The 19540-nt window shown below is 29.7% G+C and overlaps 4 protein-coding genes across 4 annotated transcripts; 1 reads left to right on the top strand and 3 right to left on the bottom strand.

Annotated features, from left to right (window-relative positions):
• Positions 1 to 2742: 2742 nt before the first annotated feature.
• OCT59_020012 (uncharacterized protein) lies at positions 2743 to 4860 on the bottom strand (the record flags this gene model as incomplete). The annotated part of the gene is made up of 2 exons (XM_066143902.1): positions 2743 to 4055; positions 4587 to 4860. The coding sequence occupies 2 exons, from the start codon at positions 4858 to 4860 to the stop codon at positions 2743 to 2745; spliced, it is 1587 nt and encodes a 528-aa protein (XP_066005606.1).
• Positions 4861 to 7617: 2757 nt separating this feature from the next.
• Positions 7618 to 8877, bottom strand: OCT59_020011 (uncharacterized protein; the record flags this gene model as incomplete). Its single annotated transcript, XM_025319487.2, has 5 exons — positions 7618 to 7636; positions 7731 to 7963; positions 8119 to 8352; positions 8422 to 8575; positions 8867 to 8877. 5 exons carry the CDS (start codon positions 8875 to 8877, stop codon positions 7618 to 7620), a joined length of 651 nt encoding a protein of 216 aa, XP_025173743.2.
• A 1794-nt stretch (positions 8878 to 10671) lies between these two features.
• OCT59_020010 (uncharacterized protein) lies at positions 10672 to 11259 on the bottom strand (the record flags this gene model as incomplete). Its single annotated transcript, XM_025329276.1, has 1 exon — positions 10672 to 11259. One exon carries the CDS (start codon positions 11257 to 11259, stop codon positions 10672 to 10674), a length of 588 nt encoding a protein of 195 aa, XP_025173744.1.
• A 3059-nt stretch (positions 11260 to 14318) lies between these two features.
• On the top strand, positions 14319 to 15680 carry OCT59_020009 (uncharacterized protein; the record flags this gene model as incomplete). Its single annotated transcript, XM_025332317.2, has 2 exons — positions 14319 to 14527; positions 14594 to 15680. 2 exons carry the CDS (start codon positions 14319 to 14321, stop codon positions 15678 to 15680), a joined length of 1296 nt encoding a protein of 431 aa, XP_025173745.1.
• Between the last annotated feature and the right edge of the window lie 3860 nt (positions 15681 to 19540).

Raw genomic sequence — 19540 nt, 5'->3', positions numbered from 1 at the left:
GTACATTCTTTTTAACCTTTTTTTATTGCAGATGGAATGCATTATCGCCCAATGATTAAATGAGGCGTTTCCTGCAGTTCCCCGAATTTTGTTGTGGAGGTACATTCAAATAGTGATTCTGAGGATTATTGTCACCAAAGAATGTTAGACTATATGGATGCAGATGTTGAAGTAAGTGACTAATGATTGTTTATTTGTTGATTATATTTATTTTGTTATTTCTATTAATTATTATGGTTATTTTTATCTAGGAGGATATTTTAAATTGACCCCACCAATCGAACTCTAAAAATTTATCGAGTTGATAGAAACGGTGATATCGCGAAGAAATTCTCGTACCATTACTTAATGGATTCGTCTTAAACTTGCAGGGTATTATTTAAAGTAAAATGGATAATCAGGTACTGAAGGAAGCAAAAAAAGGCTTAATTTCGATATCAATTTTTTTATTTACTGCGAAGCAAAATAATGTTTTCACATGCGGAGTAAGGTAAAAAAATTCGGGGGGAGGGATTTAACATATATAAGCAAAAATATTATTATCTTGTAATATATAATGAAATCCAAATAAAATTATGCGCAACAGTAATTGCATTAAAAAATCACGTAACTAAAATTTCGAAACTGATACAAATGAAATGTATTAAACCAGTTTTCTTTATTTGATGAGTAGTTCACACAGCATTTACACAAGCAAAAGATATATAAGCCCGATGTGGGAAAGAATACTTTATTAATTTTCAAATATATTTAACTGAAGGCGCTGTGCATAATCTAGAGACATTTTCTCATACTATTATCCAATACCATTTTTATCCTCTCCGTATGGATAAAGGACTGGATGATTAGGCAATAGAGTAGGGGGGATTAAAAGGAAAGAAAATAGGAAGAAGTAAAGAAGCTTTAGATGGAATAGAAAGAACGTAGCTTCAGTTTAAACCAAATTCGGACGGGTAAGGTTAGTGAAAGGATTTACTCATGATTGTTTATTGTTAAAAACGACCTCATAAGATGGTGGTTGGACAGATGAAGTCGACATATTATTTCCTCAACGTAGAGTACGTGTACGTTTCTGCTGAGCCTTGATTTCAACGTTATTACAAATGGAAACAGTTTTCTAACGGTAACTTGGTTAGGAATTTCCTTTTACCTTTGAATTTTTAATGTTTTGCTGCTTATATTCTGGTGCACGTGCACGCAACGTGTACGCAACCTTGTTGTCCAAGCGTTACGTTGCTTGGAAAAAATCCAGAATAAATTGAAAATTCCGATTCCGGTACTAATAAAATTTCCCAGAAATCTAATATGCCATATCCAAAAAAAATTTTGGAATTTCGGTTTTACAAGAAATCTTTCGGAAAATCCGGCAAAATTTAGAATAGATTTTATACGCTGTCTGTAACGCACTTTCACACCTTCACACCGACCAGATTCTGCGCAAATCATATGTTAAGTTCCTTGAGGGCCTTGATTGCGTAATCAACTCATCCAGTATTTTCTTCACCAACAATTTCGAGTTGAGGAGACAAGGTAAGTTCTTTATCAGTTATTCTTTGACAATGTAGAGCGAAGCATGGAGAACGGCCGAAATATATTCACAGCGCATGGCTTCGTTGCTATCGGCAAGCATAGTCCCCATATTTCCCAACCTGCGCTTTATTTCCTTTATACATTGTTACAACTCCACGTCTTCATCTTTGAGTGGATAGGTTGCTTAGAATTCGAGTGAAAAAAGTTAGCTTAACAGTATGATAAATATCATGAAAAACAGTATTAAAAACTCACTCGGCGGAAATTGACGGACTGTGCCTAGAACCATTACCACCAATCCCATACTTTTTCAACACTTCCTACAAACTCTTTGTACGAGGAGAAGGCCCTAAACCTTTTCTCCTTACATTCTTTAGCGAAGTCTGCAAGCCTTTTCGCAGGGCCACCTGGCATTCCATAACTAAGAAACTCCTCTTTGGTAGTCTTGGAAAGTCACGACCATTAACCCTTTGCTTGCGAATTATTTCCTTTTTTCATTTCCAGAGAGGCCGTCTCATCTACGAAGTTGTGAGTTAGCCTAAAGGGTCCCGGACTTTGACCATAATCAATTACTGGAGTCGTCCTGGGTTTTTTGAGAAGATAAAAATCTCATTTCCAGCTGGAGTGAGATAAAAATTTATTTCTGGGAAAGGCGGAGTGTTAATATATATTAGGTTTTATGTCGCACAAATATTGCATCATTACACGTGACTCTTTCTCGAAAAAAAAATAGTTAGCATGACTATACATGCGTGTGGCTCAGCTGATCCTCATACCATTTATTTTTTATAAATATAACAATTTTATACTATCCTTTATATCAAAACGCTTAAATATGTCACTATCGAATTTTTCAATCTACTCAAAATTTTTATTTATTTTATTTTATTTTATGTGAAGACGGACAGACTATTAACAGGACATAAACGTAACCGTGCTATCCTACTTCTAGCTATCATCCCCCCGAAGACGGACCCGAACTTCTTTAAATCCAACGAGCCAGAATGATCCCCTCCCCTATCAGAAAGGAACCAATGAACCAATTAAAAAGTGAACTAATTAACCCGTATTTTTCTTTCAACCATCAAGGTCGCCACCTGTAAATACTGTCATAGGTGGAATGATTCACACTATTTGTAATTGTTAATATCTAACTTAATACGAACCGACAAATTCAAAAAATGAATTACATAATATAGAAACTAAATTATTTCAAATACGAAATTTAAAAATTAAATCTATATTAGAGGGTAAGAAGTCTTCTTCTTTGGTATCCCTACAATCGAAAAGACAAATTTTTTTTGTTAGAGGTATGAGGTCACCGTAATTATTATAATGATTATGTCTGGCGCGACGCTTTTTTTGGCGACGTTCTATGATTTTCGTGTCATCGGAGGTTTCACCAAGATCATCTTTTATATATTGGATATCATTTGCGCGAATAATAGCGCGGTATGGTTTAAAGGGGTAATGTTCATCCTTGTATTTTTGTCCAAAATTTGTTATCAAAGTACTAAGACGTTTTGATGCAACAGTTCGTTTGTCGCTGCTTGTCTTTTTAGACGTTCCATAAGCGAATTTGCGAATACTGGCCATACGTTCATCGAAATTATCGTTCATTTGAGTGAAAAACTCCATAGCATTAGTACGCCTAAGATAATGTTTGGCAGAGGTGTTATGATCTTTTATGTCCTTAATGACATTTGACCGTTCGTTAAGGTGATCTCGAGCTTTGATCTCACTGATACGATCATCATCTAAACCTAGCATATATGCGTCTCTCAAGGAAAGCTGAATTGTAGAGTCTTGTAATAAAAGCACGGCATCTATGTATTCCGATGCACCTTTACCATAGTGTTCGTCAATAAGATTCATGATATACCAGTCCTTATAAGAATTTTCAGGTGTATCATCCCGGCCATCCTTGACGGAAGAGTTATTCTCATCATCGGAGTCCTGATCCTGGTTGACACTGCGTAATGCAGAAGAAATGTGAGGAGGAAATATCCTATCATCAGGTAGATGTAGAAGAGTACAATTCTGATCATATGGGAAACGGAATAAAGGAACGGTTGGGAAGCATTTGAATAATCCCATGTTGAAATTTAAATGAGGAATCCGTTTATAGATCTTATGATTTGCATAGAAAAGGAATTTCCGTTGATTCGCCAGTTTAATCTTATGTCGGAGTTTAAGAGCCATCCCAGATTTAGGTTTATTATTGTTGAAAACACGTCTACAAGATCGGTCAAAATGAGCATTCTGCCGTGCAGCTGTACGTGGATTGGAACTTAACGTACGAGAGAAATTTTCGTAAATCTTGGTGTACATAGGACCAACAGCCTTATAAGGTGGTAAAATTGAGTCAAGGTTGTGCGCTTCATAACGCGTTGTATAAGAAATACCCAATCGATTCGAAAAGATCTTTTGCTTTGAGTTTTCGTTATATTTCCAATAAATTATGTTGGCGTGAAAACTTTTGTGATGAACGATGTTATTCTTAGTTGCTGTTACTGCCTTATCCTCTAAGGGAGTTTTTATTATTTGAGCAATGGCCGGATGATGTTGGTTACAAGCGTGTCGATTAAAATTTTTTACAAAAGGGCACGGTGTACGGCATGGTGTTGTTTTTTGATGGGGAGACTTCTTTGTAGGTAGATGGTTACAAGCTACATAGATACCAAAATGAAATCTGTATCGTTTGTAAGAGAAGTTGAAAAAGGTTTTGGTGATATTATTACTACATGTGATTTTTCTTTCACGTGATGCTATCAGATTGAGTCTATCTAACAACTTGAGTCGTATCATGTTAAAAAATTTATTTTGAATACGCCGAGAAATAACTCGTTGATGTAAAAAAAAGTGCGTGAGGCACTTCGATATTTGAAATCGATGATTAGGTAATTTGCTTGTGGAATAATACCGAATTGGGGTAGATAACATATGATGATCATTTGTGTATATCTTTAGGTGAATTTCATTGGTGTCTGGTATTTGATCGACAACCTCGAAAAAGAAACTTTTTGAACGCCTACATTCGTAGATCTTGTTATAACCTGCTTTAGATGTAGCGGTCACGTGAAATTTTTCGAAAGAGACCAAAAAAGAAAAGGTCGAAAGTTTCGGTGGAAGTAAAGGAGCTTTGACTATGATAGTCGGAAGTGTGTTATCCTGTGGTTTAATAGTCGTCTCTGAAACATTATCTTTAGCAAGTCTGCCTTCAGGAATATTTCGTCTGCTATCAGAATGTGCGTCCAACTGCGGATAAGGTTTCGAAGGTTCATATGGAGCCACGGAAGAGTTGGGTTGGTTGTAGTTTGAAGCTGACATAGTCCCTTAGTGTGGGATAAGATGAGAACTAAAAACCTTGTATAAGACCAAGGTGCCCGCTTGGGCCTCGTCCCCTTAAGCGTTTCAAATAGAAACTAAAAAAAGACTTTGCGAAATTACTGCGGAAAACTAACAAAATAAAAAAAAGGGGAAAAGAGTTTTTTTATTTAATAATTTCCTACTCAAAATTTTTCGAAAAACTCCTTTCAGGTCTCCTTTGGAAAAATTTTCACGTGATCAAATCAAACCGAACCGGTTATACGAAATTCGCCGATCAAGAAGTTACTTTTTTGAGCTTGCTGATCGAAAATCATGCACCAATGAAATTCATCTAAAAATTCACACCAAATGATTATCACATGAAATCCTCCCCGATACAATTCCACGACGAACAAATACCAAATAAGCTGCATTCTTACACATTTCTTTTGTCTACAAAGAGTCATCCCACGACGTATTCAACAAAAATAGTTTAACATGATCCGACGAAAATTATTGGATAGAATCGATCAGATATTATCACGTGGTTTGAATACCAACCAACAAACGAAATCGTCATACAAAGACTTTTTTTAATTTTTCCTACAAAAAATACCGTTTTTATTTTGACATTTATATGCCTTGTCCATATACAAATAGTCAATCCGAATTTATTCATAAACCTCATAGTTGCAACAGTGTTGCAACATACCTTCTCCTTTTATTATGTCACATCACCGACGTGCTTGCATCAATCATCAAAAACTTTTCTTCAAAGACCAATTATTCCACAATATTAAACCTACTACTACAAAGACGGACGTCATTAAAGACACTACTAAAGATTTACTAATGACAAAATCTCACACGCTAATCTTTTGCGAATCAATTCACGCTCGTGACTCCGCCTCGATTTTAAATTTAGGATACACACATATGTATCGAAAGTGACTTTCTAACTTTCGTTTCCTGCCCAGCCGAAATCCCAAAACGCGGAAAAAACAGAAAGAACGTTTTAGACGCGTCTTTAATTCATCAAAATCGACGAAGGCTCCACTCAAGTTTGAAGACCAGCTAGCTGCAGCCAAGAAATATAAATTTCTTTTTCTCAAATCACAATTTTATCAACAAGCCCATTAGACACCTCAAATATTGCAAAGCGCATACCACACCTGACGCGAACGATTATAAGTACTTGGTACCGTTCTTCGCACCTCGACCACTTCTCGGAATGTTTGGTAGTTCCGAAAAAGAAACTGATATTATTGTCTCTTCAGATTTCAGCTGAAAATTCAGCTTCATCTTCATCTTTTTCTTTTAATACTAAGACTCCTACAACAAGATCAATCGATACAGTAGTACAGTTAGATCCTATTTTAGAAGAATCTTTAATATCCATTATCCAGACCTATTACCCTACCTAATTATGAACAAAGAGCAACAAACCGAAGCAACTACTCATGGAGCGAGTGTAAAGCGGATCCGTCGACGTGAACAACAAAAACGATATTTAACACTATTAATGACGATTATCATCACAATATGAAGAAATATTCGAAATATTTGAAGAACAACAAAAATAAAGCAAATAATCAACGTCAGATAAACAAAGAAATGAATGTTTTTATTCAATTTCCTAACGCCTGCCAAGAACAAAAGTCCATTATACGTTCGAACAACATCATTCCGATACCTCGGACGATACGAAAGAAGTTGAATTAAGGCCAAAAAAAAAACGAAACGTCGATACTAATTATAATCTCAACTTTTCTCACAGTACTAACATTACGTCCCCTTCCAGACAATTTCCTCGACTCTCCGGAAGATCAACAAACGTCAAATTTTCATTTGGTTTTTAACCTCTTACCATTATATGGAGTCACCACAAATTACCCTCACCTAGTAGCTTAGCTACATCTTATAGACAATTTTATTTTCGATCAACAAACAATTTAGAATAGTGCGTATCACTCGACCTCTTGCAGTATTTACAGGTTGCGACCCGATGGGGTCGAAAGAAAAATACGGATCATTAATTTTATTTTTTGGTTAACCACGTTTAAAACTTTACTCCTAGTCCGTCTTTTCTATCGACACTTTTGTATATTTTATTTGTTAATATAATTTGCAGGGTCCCTTTTGTGGTATATATTTTTTTTATTTGATCCTTATCGGACGGGTTAGGGTTCAACTAGGTTCGTCTTAAATGCAAGTGAGGGCCTGATTTCGATCTTAGATCGTCTTTGGGTGGCAATTCTCTGTTATAGTACTTCTTTCTTTTCTTTTGAATTGTAATAGCCTCAGTAGGCAATTTCCTGCTTGATATAAAATAAATAAATAAATAAATGCGTGTGGCTCAGCAAAAAATCCCCGAGCTGGTGATCACCGCCCCGGACTATGATTATCGGTTCTAAAATACATCATATTTAATTAAATTATTAGTTTGCAGCTTTACGAATATAATTCCTAAATAACTTCTTACAAGTGCACATGTAAATTCTTATTTAGTCATTATTCAAGTTTCATGAGAAGTATTATAAAGTGTTTTAAAATTAACAAATTAAAAACAAAATGAAAATTTTGCGAAAATTTATCTGTTCAATTACAAACTGATTTTATTTATATAAAAGAAAAGAAGTATACACATGTACACATACTTAATAATCAGTGTTGAACAAATACCAATATTTAATATCCTAATTTATAATAAATAAAATACCACTTATTTGATAATAAGCTAGAAAAATGTTATAATTCGTCTAGTAAAATTTCTTCTAATTATTTTTCATTATTTGATCTATTGATATTTTGAAATTTTAATTAATTTCTTATCAAAAATAAATGATAAAAATGATGAAAATAATAAAATTTAAATGAATACTATAACTTACTCTGTAAAATCAATTGCAAGACCTTCTGTATAAGGATCGAGTAATCGAGATGTATATATAGCTTGTGGATGAGTAATTAATTTATCGTCTTCCTTATATTCTTTAAAAAGATATCTTTCCGCTTCTTTAAATTCTTCATCATTAATTCTATCAACAGGATCATTCTTTTCATCATCTAAAATGGCGCTAATTAATTTAACATTTGGTCTATTATCTGGGTTTGAATCCCAACACTTTTTCATTAAGTTAATATAGCGATTTGATTTCAACTCAGGTATTTCAGGTATTTCAGGTCTAATTCCTTTACATATATCTAATGATAATTCTATATTATGTGCACGATTTCCAAAAGGTTGTCTTCCAGCTATTATTAAATACATAACCATACCAAAACTATATACAGTATATCTGCTGCTTGAGTAAAAGGTCGTCTTCTTAATACTTCAGGAGCCATATAGGGCATAACCCCATAAATTTTTGTTTTATCTGCATTACTAGCTTCTCCACATAATCCCATGTCTGAAATATATACAGATGTAGGAATTTTAAGATCAGTAGATAAACGATAATTGCGATTATGATGTGAAATCCAACTTTGATCGTTGATTGAATATGTTTTGGCCTATTTAAATATAGCGAAATAAATTAACGTAATTAGGTAATTTATTCAATTTATAGAGAAATTTCATACCTCATTTAGAAATTCGTTAGTAATATTTTCAGAGTTATCCAAACATTTTAATGCAACTTCTTTGAAATGAAATCTTTCATATTGCCTTTTATACCTATTATAACTTAACGGACCATCTTTCCATATTGCTGAATATACTGTAGCAAAACCACCTCTACCAATTTCTTTCACATAATCAAAGCGGCAAGTAAAAAAAATTTTTTCATTTTTTCGACGTGGAATACATGCAAGTAAAAAAGAAATTGATTACAAGTTTTTTTTTTTATATTAATGAGTTTCTCTGGACGTGGAAGTCTGCCTTCTCTCTGTCTTCCCTTCTCTTCTCTTTTCTTTAGGACTTCTTTTATTTTTCGATTAAATAATCTTGAATAATTCTTTGATAATCATTTCATTTCTATCTTCCCTTCTCTTCTCTTTTCTTTGGGTCTTCTCTTTATTAAGATACCTTTTTAACATCTTATTTTAGGTACGTAGGTTGGGAGTGTGAGTTGTGTGTAGGTGGGTGGTGTGTGTATGTTTGTGTATTTCGCTCTTCTCTCCTTTTCCTTTTCCCTTTCCCTTTATCCCCTCGCTCTATTCATCTCTCGCTTCCCTCTTCCCCTTCCCCTTCCTTTCCTTTATTCCTTCGCTCTTTCCCCTTTTCTCTCTCCCTTTCCTCTTCCCCTCCCCTCTCTCTTTCTACTTTCCCTTTCCTTTTCCCTTCCTCTTCCCTCTCGCTTTTCCTTTCCTTTTCATTTCCCTTATTCCCTCGCTCTTTCTACTTTCCCCGCTCTTTCCCTTCCCCCTGATCACCTCATGTGGTGATAAGGTGACAAGTTTTTTAAAAGACTTGGCTGCTAAGTCATCAACAAATATTAACGATTTGTTCACTTTTATTAAATATATCACTATAAATTAAAAATTAATAATTATTATTTTGAATTTTTTAACTTATAAATTCGCAAATGTAATAATAACATGGTTCAAATATTATTGATTAAATTCAAATGAGACAAATGAGACAAGTCATCAAGTTTAATTATATCTGATTTTACATAATTATGCATTTTTGATTTTACATTAATACATTTAATCATGTTAATAACTAATGATTTTAAATTATTATTCAAGGCTATTGAGATAATAATGTCAATTAAATTGAAGTTGATGATAACCTAGAATTTATTCTTTGATCATCCCTTTTAATTTCTATTTCTACCCTCATTAAATAAATTTTATCATCACATTATATACTAGTACCCATGCAAACTCTCCTGACCTCTCAAGTTTACTATAGAAAAATACTTATTTCGTTATTATATAAATATTTATATAGTGATTTTATTACTGGAAGAATTTTATAATAAATAAAAAAATTTTAATCTGTATTTTACTTTCACGAGATTAATAAACGTAACGACTGTTTCATTATATTAAATATTTAATTCTAATCTTCAAAGCTATGGCAATAATAACAATTTCTTTTTTCAATAGTATAATTGGAGTTAAACATGTGAAATGAGTGGTATTCAGCAAATTCCAAAGATGTCTTCTGATTTGGTTTATCTATTGCTTTGACCTGATGTGACTAAAATTAATTTTCAATTACAGTCAACCCTTTATATAACGATATGTCGGGACATATATAAAATTTTTAGAAAATATCGTTATATCTAAGTTATACTGATATTTATATGTCCTCACATATAGTGGGAAAATAAAATTTTATCGGTATATCAAGTTTTTAATAGTATATCGGTATATCGAATATCGGTATATCGAGGATAGACTGTAATATGAATACTAAGACCCAACATGATATACGTGTTAGATCAATCTTTTTTATTTATCATTATTACATAGCCAAAGCGTTATGATTTTAGAGAAAAATGGCATTGAGCCCAAATCGTTATTTTTAATTGTTACCATTATAATTAGCGATGGGATTCCCATGGAATTTGCAGGAATTTATCGGGATCTGTGCAAATTTTACATTAGTAATACTGTACAAATCTCATAAAATTCCGCGTAACGGTTAATTAGATTAATGCGGTAAAGTAAATATTTTATAATATCAATATCATCTAAAATACTGTATGTTAGTAAGAATTACAATTATTAAGATAAAAAATGACAATATTCTACCTGCTTTCATAAGCTAAACAAAAAAAATAAATAAATTGCTATAATACCGTATATGATTATAATAGGTTTGACATATAATTTGACCTTTAATTACATATTATTATAATCATTCTATAAGCCTAGAACTCATGGTATTTCTTTTAGAAATTTGATAAGAAGTTGATCTTCTGAAAGGTATCCATTTTTTTCTACCTCATCATCATCATAACTGATCTCTGCAAATGATTTATTATTTTCTTTTATTTGTGTAATATAATATTTGTACTTTTCTAAAAACTTCTCTGGTCGTGCAGTTAAAATAAATTCTCTATAGTAGCATACACTTAACATGATGGATTTATCATTTAAACCAAGATTTGAATCGCACGAGACAGTAATAATGTACACATAATCGTAATCACTATGGAACATTTCTTCCAAGGGTGCAATAGGAACAAGACGTGGATTTACGAAAAAATTACTCGAATAGAGGCCCTCAATTAATCTAGTTGCAAGGAGGCCGGTATCAGGATAAGTTGAAAGATTGTGTGTAAATTCATAGAGAAAGTTAGCCAACCATTCACCCAAACCACCTTTGACATATCCATCAAAGTGTTGATAAATACAAACATAATATTCATAAAAGTATTGACTTCCAGCTGGCTCACCCATCACACTCATTTCTTTTCTTTTAGGTTTACGTGTACGAATAAGTATAACACCACGTGTTCCCATTTTGTAACGTTTAACGATATTTTATTATATTTTTTATATTTTCAAGAAAAAAAAATCTTGGTGGCTTATGTCCTCGTATTTACAGTATGTCATTGATAATATGATAAACTTGATAAACTTCCATATGAAGTCACGTTAAGTCACGTTAGTAATAGTTTATCATGATGATGCAATAAAAAAATTTTATGCACGGTAATTTATCACACTGTAATGGTAATAAAAATCATAACATTAATGGATAAAAATAGAGTTTCAAGTTATACTTTAATAATAGAAGTTATTGTCCCTTTGCATTCTTCATCAGAGCCATTCTCCTTTCATTTTCTTTGTACCTTCACTCTCTTTGGGGATTTTTTAATCTAAATTTCAGTTTATCATAGATATCCTTTTACTCAATAAAGTCAAAATCCTTTGATGTATACAAAATATTACTTCATTTCTATTTGTATATGGGTAATTATAACCAATAAACAACTTTAATGCTTTTATTCATCTTAAGTCATATGAAGAATTATATGTGCATTTCATTTCTTCAAATTTGTGAAGCCTCTAATTAAGTAAATTGGTGGATGCGAGTAGGATCATGTTTCATAATAAGGTTTGTGATGGCTAGTTCCTCATGTTCTTTTCTTTATTAGATTCGGATTTGACGATGTTTGAATTTAATGTATATATTTGAGGATGTTGAAGCAAATATATTTGAAGACGCCGATGCATCCTTATTTGTCATCCGATTTTTCATTATAATCTGTGTTTTGACATTTTCTTAAATTATGGATTTACTAGAAGCTAGAATGGATTTTCAATAGAAGGTATAGGTTTTCTGAGTTGATAAGAAATTTATAAAAAATAAAATAAAAATAATTAAAGAAGAATATATTTCATGAATATGATTCTTTTTGTAGATTTTGAGATATTCCATATATTTTATTATTAAATTATCGATATACAGTATATAGATTATGAACATTGAATATTTTCGGTAATTACAATATAAGTAAGATATTCAAAATGGTAAATGTTAAAAAGTAAAGCGGTTCATAAGACATTATAAATGATAATATTATTAATACAAAAATAATTAAATATTAAACGTATATTAACGAATGAAAGTGTAGACAATTGTGGAATAATTGTTTTATCGGGGTTAGTCAATTTTGAACGACCTAATTTCGATACTTTCACCAGTTTACTTTTTCTTTACCTTATATTTAGCGAAATTATTTATTCAGTTTTAAGTAGGTCAGAATTTGGACCAGATTTAAGAATGTCTTAAAATTATTATTGTAAAAACAAAGCGAAGCTGAATTTGAAATATAAAATATAAATTTTCCTATACGCAGTAAAATAGTATTAAACGATTTCTTTTATTTAACATAGTAATTTAATAAATTATCGGTATTCATATTGAAAACTTGATAATAATTACAAGTATATCAAAGACTTTATTTGTAAAAACTGGAAATTTCTTTTATTGTAAAAATGCAAATAAAATATATTGTAACTTTTAATCGTACAATTATATCATGATGTAAATTATTACCTATTTAACGTTAATTTACTGTATCACATTGAATGTTATTGTTTAAATTTTTTTTACGCCAGAAAGATCGTCCAATTAATTCCGCAGAATTTGCAGAATTTAAAACTTGCGTCACAACTTTGAAGATCACAATTTCATACAATAACAAATGTTATTGTACTTGGAGTTATAAACCCGAACTTAATTATTAATCCACGACAAGCCCAATCCAAACTAACAATCAACGTTACAAACCACTATGAGGGTTTCCGTTACAAACTAACCATATACGAAAATAAGAATAAAATCCTTACTGGATATTACAGTACTGTGCTACCGTATGTCTTACTTATTTTACGCCATTCAAAATTAACCAAATTAATATTTTATTAAGTTTCTTTTTTAGTCCATATACAAAATTTTTTTTATTATCCGAGAAATTTTATTTCTTTATAAGTAAAAAAAAGATAATAATATTCCTACTTAATTTATCAGTCAAATTCGGACCCTGTTTGCTTAATTCTGGTCCGTAGTGTCACCCGAGGAAATTGACCAATCATACATTAAAAAGAGTTGCTAGGGTTGCTAGGGCCTGGGGCTATCATCAAAATATCTTTACGTAAGTTGAAATTTATTTGTCATTGTAGTAAATTGAAACTAGTCAAGAACAATATGTGAGAGACTATAAAAAAAATTAATATTATAAAGTATTGTTTAAGATACATAATTTCAATATTTAAACAGTTTAACGTAATAAAAAAAATTTTTTTTTTTCATTCATTTGGCTAATTTTGTTTACATTGAATAAAACGGAAATTAATTGAAAGTTCATTTTTTAGTGTTTCAGTCTATCGACGAAACATTACCTAAAATTTTTGTAACATTTTTTAACCTTCATGTATAAAAAAAAAATTTGTTTTAAATAATTTAATTAATGTTTCAAACTGTATTTATAGAATATTCATGATTTCATAAAAAATTAATAATAACATTAAAGGGACGGTGTATCATTAAATTAAGATATAATTAGTTAAAATGATTATTTAACAATAACAGATAACAGGTTATTAAATTAAATAATAGCTTTGCTTGTCGATCATATATCGTAGTCGGGTACAATGGATATAATATTTAGAGTTCATATTTTTTTTTGCATTGAAACCTAAAATGGGAGACAATAATAATACAAGGATTTTCGGCTTTTCGGTTATAACATTTTTCATAATAGTTCATTTACCTACAATAAAAACAAACAAAGACGACAAATAAAAAACTAGGGGTTTTTTTTTTTGTTACCATTTTTGGGAATAACGTGAAAATTTTTTATAAAAGAGCCTTAAAAAAAATTGATGATTACCATAAAAAAAAAATCATTATACTGCGTACAAAGTAAAAAATCAAATAATAAAATATTATCATTGAAAAAAAAAATTTTTCATCTCTTTTAATACTGCATACAAGTAAAAAACCAAATAATAAAAATATTATCATCAAAAAAAAAAATAATTTTTTTTAAAAAAAAATCTATATTGAAAGGATGGCAATCGAAACTAGTGAACTCTTTGATACAGAAATTCTGGTTGGAAAAGGACCAAATTCTAAAATCTTTCGCTTACATTCTTATATATTAAAAGCTTTCTCCCCTTATTTTCGTACCGCATTATCAATAAAAAAAGATAATAATAATAATATTATTAAACTTAAAAAACCAAATATTTCCATTGAAATTTTCGATATTATTATCAAGTAAGTATTTTTATGATGTTTTCATTATATTTTATAAATTATATACTCACATATAACTTTTTTAAGATATTTATATTGCGGTAAACTTATCGCTACGAACGATGTAAAGACAAACGTTGACATTTTGATTGCGGCTGATGAATTACGTATCAAAAATTTATGTTCTCATATTGAAGAATATCTTCTTAGTAACAAAGAATTATTAAAAAAAAATTATATTTTCATTCGGAATTTTTCTTTCAAGTACGCTAAATATACAAAATTATCTCAATTTTGTAAGGATGCTTTTCAAAAAGATCCTTCATTAATTTTTAATTCAAAAGATTTCACTAAAATCAAACGAGAAATTCTTTTAGATATTCTTATTAAAAACAATCATAATTTAAAATCTATTGAAATTTATGATAAAATTATGGAATGGATTATTACTCAATCTAATGAATTATCATCTGATAATATAAAATTATTTATTCAACAATTTATTCCATATATTAATTTTAAAGAGATTGAACCTACTGATTTTTTGAAAAAAATTAAACCATTAAGAAATATTTTTGATGATAAAATTTATTCTAAAATATTAGAATATTATTCTTTTAATAATATGAATGGAATTTCTAAAATTATTAATTTTGATTCATTATTATTACTTTCAAAAATAATTGAAATAGCAGAAACAAATAATTGTTCAACAAATAATATAAATTTATATAATTTTAAATTACTTATTCGTGGATCTCAAAATGGTTTTAATTATAAAACTTTTCATGAATCTTGTGATAATAAAGGTCCAACAATTACTATTGCAAAAATTAAGGGTTCTGATGAATTTATTGGAGGTTATAATCCAAATAATTGGGGTTCTTCTAATAATTGGACAAAAAAAAGTTTTATTTTTTCTTTAAATCAAAATAATTTAATAAATTCTATTATTAGTAAAGAAATTCATAATGATTCAAAAAAATCTAATTATATTGGTTCTTGTGGTCCAGAATTTGGTTCAGATTTAATATTATTACTTTCTAATAATGAGAATAATAACAAAGGAAGATGTTGTAGAAATAATTATGAAAAAAGAATAAGGAATAACGATGAAACCGATTTCGAGATAGAAGAATATGAAGTTTTTCGTGTTTATAAAAACTTTTATTAAAGAATTTATACGAAGATATTAAAAGAATAGTAATAATAGAAACATTCAATATTAAATAAATAATTTTCTCCTTTAATTTAATTCTTATTTTATATTAGAAACATTTGAAATTTTTGTACAATTTCCGTTTTATGTATTACATTTATTATATTGAATCAATAAATATACTAACTGCTAAATATGCATTTAAATACTGAGACTTCATTTATTTCAAAAAATGGTCATCCAACGTACGAACTGGCCCGAGTTTAGGAGTTATGCACTTGCACGTGATATTGTTAACGCCAGCTCGTACTTTAATATCATACACCCTCACTGTACATTAAGGAACCCCTATCTCAGTCCCGTTTTCTTTTTGTGTAACACAAGAAATATCCAACTTTTTGACCTATATATAAAATTTTGGGTTTTTTAGGTCGAGCGTGTTTCACTTATATGGTTTATTTTACATATGACCTAAAAATGTTGAGGCGCTAGTTAATATTAATAATATTAATGTGTAGTTGCTTGATAGATGACAGCACAAACTTGCTTGATTGCACAAGTACAGAGCTAATATAAAATATTATTTATCAACTTCAATTAAAAAGGGATAGAATTAATGATATAAGTTGTTTCAGAAAATCTAGCATTGATGATACAACCTAAATAAATGAATTTTATGTCAGTTGCTATTAAAATTAATAAATATTTACATATCAACTAGGTAACGGGAGCCGTTGTAATGTCCGAAGAACTCGTTTAACTTATCAAATAAAAATGTCATATAACACTGTAATTTTATAGATAACTTTTTTTCGCAAATAATTTAACAATCTTGAGGAAAAAAGCTTAATTTATTACTAAAATTTTAAGAATATTAATCACGTGTCATATGCGTCACCGAAATCTGATCACGTGATAATAATCAATACATCTTATTGGTTAATCACGCATGCGGACATACATACCTTGCATTACAATGTATCTAACTGAAGATGTCCGAAGCGAGGACGAATGAATATTAAAATATTTATGAGCATTGGTGTATATGTAATTTTTATTGGATATTCATAAAATAATAGTTATTATACATATATTTAATAATGTTTAATTCTTTTACTTTATTGTAAAAACTGTAAAGGTACATAATATAAATATTCCTATATAATAACTGATAAAATATAATAACTAATAAATATAATAACTGGTAAATATAATAACTGTTAAATATAATAACTGTTAAATTTAATAATTGATAAATAATTCAACAAATAAAGAAAAACAACAGGATTATTAATCTTTAATTGCAAGTTCCAAACCCTCAGTCTCATCTTGATAGAAAATTTCAGTAAGTTTTCGACTTGTATAATATGCTTGTGGATGAGATTGCATAGTAGAAGTATTTGCTTGTTCTTGTGCTAAAGCTTTGTTTACTTCTAATTGATTATTAGAAGTATTTGCTTGTTCTTGTGCTAAAGCTTCATTTGCTTCTACAAATCCTAATATATCACTTTCTAATTGATTATAATTAGTATTACTAAATCTATATTGATAATTTCCATCACTGTTTATTTCATAATATTTATTAATACATCTATTCCATTCAGATATAATATGTTCAAGCATTGTTATAGTTGGTCTATTGGAAGGATTTGAATCCCAGCATTTTTCCATTAAGTCTATAAAACATTTTGGAGTATTTTTTACAATTACAGGACGTTTTCCTTCACAAATATTCAAGATCAGATCTTGATTATGTGCTTCATGATTAAATGGAGGAATGCCTGATGTAAATTCCCACATTATCATTGAAAAACTATAAATATCACTTGCTGGAGTATAGGGTTTATTTCTTAATATTTGAGGATCCATATAAGGTATAACTCCATATACTTCATTATTATCGGAATCTTGAAAATCACTTATAGGTTTACATAATCCTAAATCAATAATAAATATTTCATTGTGATTATCTGAAATTAAAATGTTACCATCATGAAAATCACCATGAGTCAAATTTGATTCATGAATTACTTTAAGTCCCAATATAATTTTTTCCAATAATTGTAACTTATCTTGCCACTTAAGTTTAATTATATCAGATAAACATTTTCTCAAACTTCCTTTTTTTGCACAACTCATCACTATTATATAATTTAAATTATTTGGATCTTGGGTAAATCCAAAAAATTGAATAAATTTTGAAAATGATTTTTTTTGACAATTATAATGATATTTCCACTACAAAAACAATAAAATAATTATTAAATTTTTGCAAAAGCCTTCTATTAAAAAATATAAACACTATACCTCATTCAAAAATTTACTATCTAAACTTGATGAATTATTAAGTATTTTAAGAACAACATCATAATCTGTTTGTCTATTCCATTGTTGTTCATCAGAATTCCAACTAAAAATAGGTCCATCTGACCAGATAGCTTTATGAATTTCACTAAATCCTCCTTTATCATAATAATCAATACTTGACAATTTATTATAAGGTATCCATTCTAAAATTTCATAACTATTTTTAGCATTAAGTTGTGCTTCTTGAATAAATTTATTAATAAATTCATTTTTACTAGTCCACTTTGAAAAATCTTGTTGAAATCGTTTGGTATTACATTGTTGACACCACTGGTATTCAATATATGGTTGTTTGCATTCATTGCATAATTCAACTTCATTTTCAAAACTAACTTCATTACTTTCTGCTATTTTTTGATGCCAATAAAAAGCTTTTTCTAAATTCTTTTCTGTTCCATTTCCATTTTCATATTTACTTGCTAAACTAAGCATTGCTTCTTTATCACCATTTTCTGCTGCTTTTTGATACCAATAAAAGGCTTTTTCTAAATTCTTTTCTGTACCTTCTCCATTTTCATAACATACAGCTAAATAAAACATTGCTTTAATATGATCTTTTTCTACTGCTTTTTGGCACCAATGAAAGGCTTTTTCTAAATTCTTTTCTGTTCCATTTTTATAATATTTGATGAATAAACTATACATTGCATCTTTATCACCATTTTCTGCTGCTTTTTGATGCCAATAAAAGGCTTTTTCTAAATTCTTTTCTGTTCCTCTTCCATCTGCATAACATCCAGCTAAGTAAGTCATTGCCTTAATATGATCTTTTTCTGCTGCTTTCTGATACCAATAAAAGATGTTTTCTGAATTTTTTTCTGTTTCCTCTTCATTATAATAACTTTCAGCTAAATTTAACATTGCATTAATATAATCTTTTTCTGCTGCTTTTTGATACCAGTAATAGGCTTTTTCTAAATTTTGTTCTGTTCCTTCTCCATATCTATATTTATTTGCCAAATTAAATATTGCTTTAATATACCCCTTTTCTGCTGCCTTTTGATACCAATAAAAGGCTTTTTCTAAATTTATTTCTGTTTCTACTCCTTTATTGTAACATATGGCTAAATTATACATTGCTTCTTCATCACCATTTTCTGCCGCTTTTTGATACCAATGAAAGGCTCTTTCTAAATTCTTTGCTGTTCCTTTTCCATCTTCATAATATATGGCTAGATTACACATTGCTTTTATATAACCATTTTTTGCTGCTTTTTGATACCAATAAAAAGCTTTTTCTAAATTCTTTTCTGTACCTTCTCCATATTCATAAATTGCAGCTAAATTATATATTGCTTCTTCATTACCATTTTCTGCTGCTTTTTGATACCAATAAAAGGCTTTTTCTAAATTCTTTTCTGTTCCTTTTCCACTATTATAAAATATGGCCAGATTACACATTGCTTCTATATTACCATTTTCTGCTGCTTTTTGATACCAATAAAAGGCTTTTTCTAAATTCTTTTCTGTTCCTTCTCCATTATTATAATAAACTGCTAAATTATGCA

Source organism: Rhizophagus irregularis, chromosome 29, assembly GCF_026210795.1.
Source record: "Rhizophagus irregularis chromosome 29, complete sequence".
In the NCBI taxonomy this organism is placed as follows: domain Eukaryota; kingdom Fungi; phylum Glomeromycota; class Glomeromycetes; order Glomerales; family Glomeraceae; genus Rhizophagus; species Rhizophagus irregularis.
This window is presented reverse-complemented; position numbering and strand designations above follow the sequence as displayed.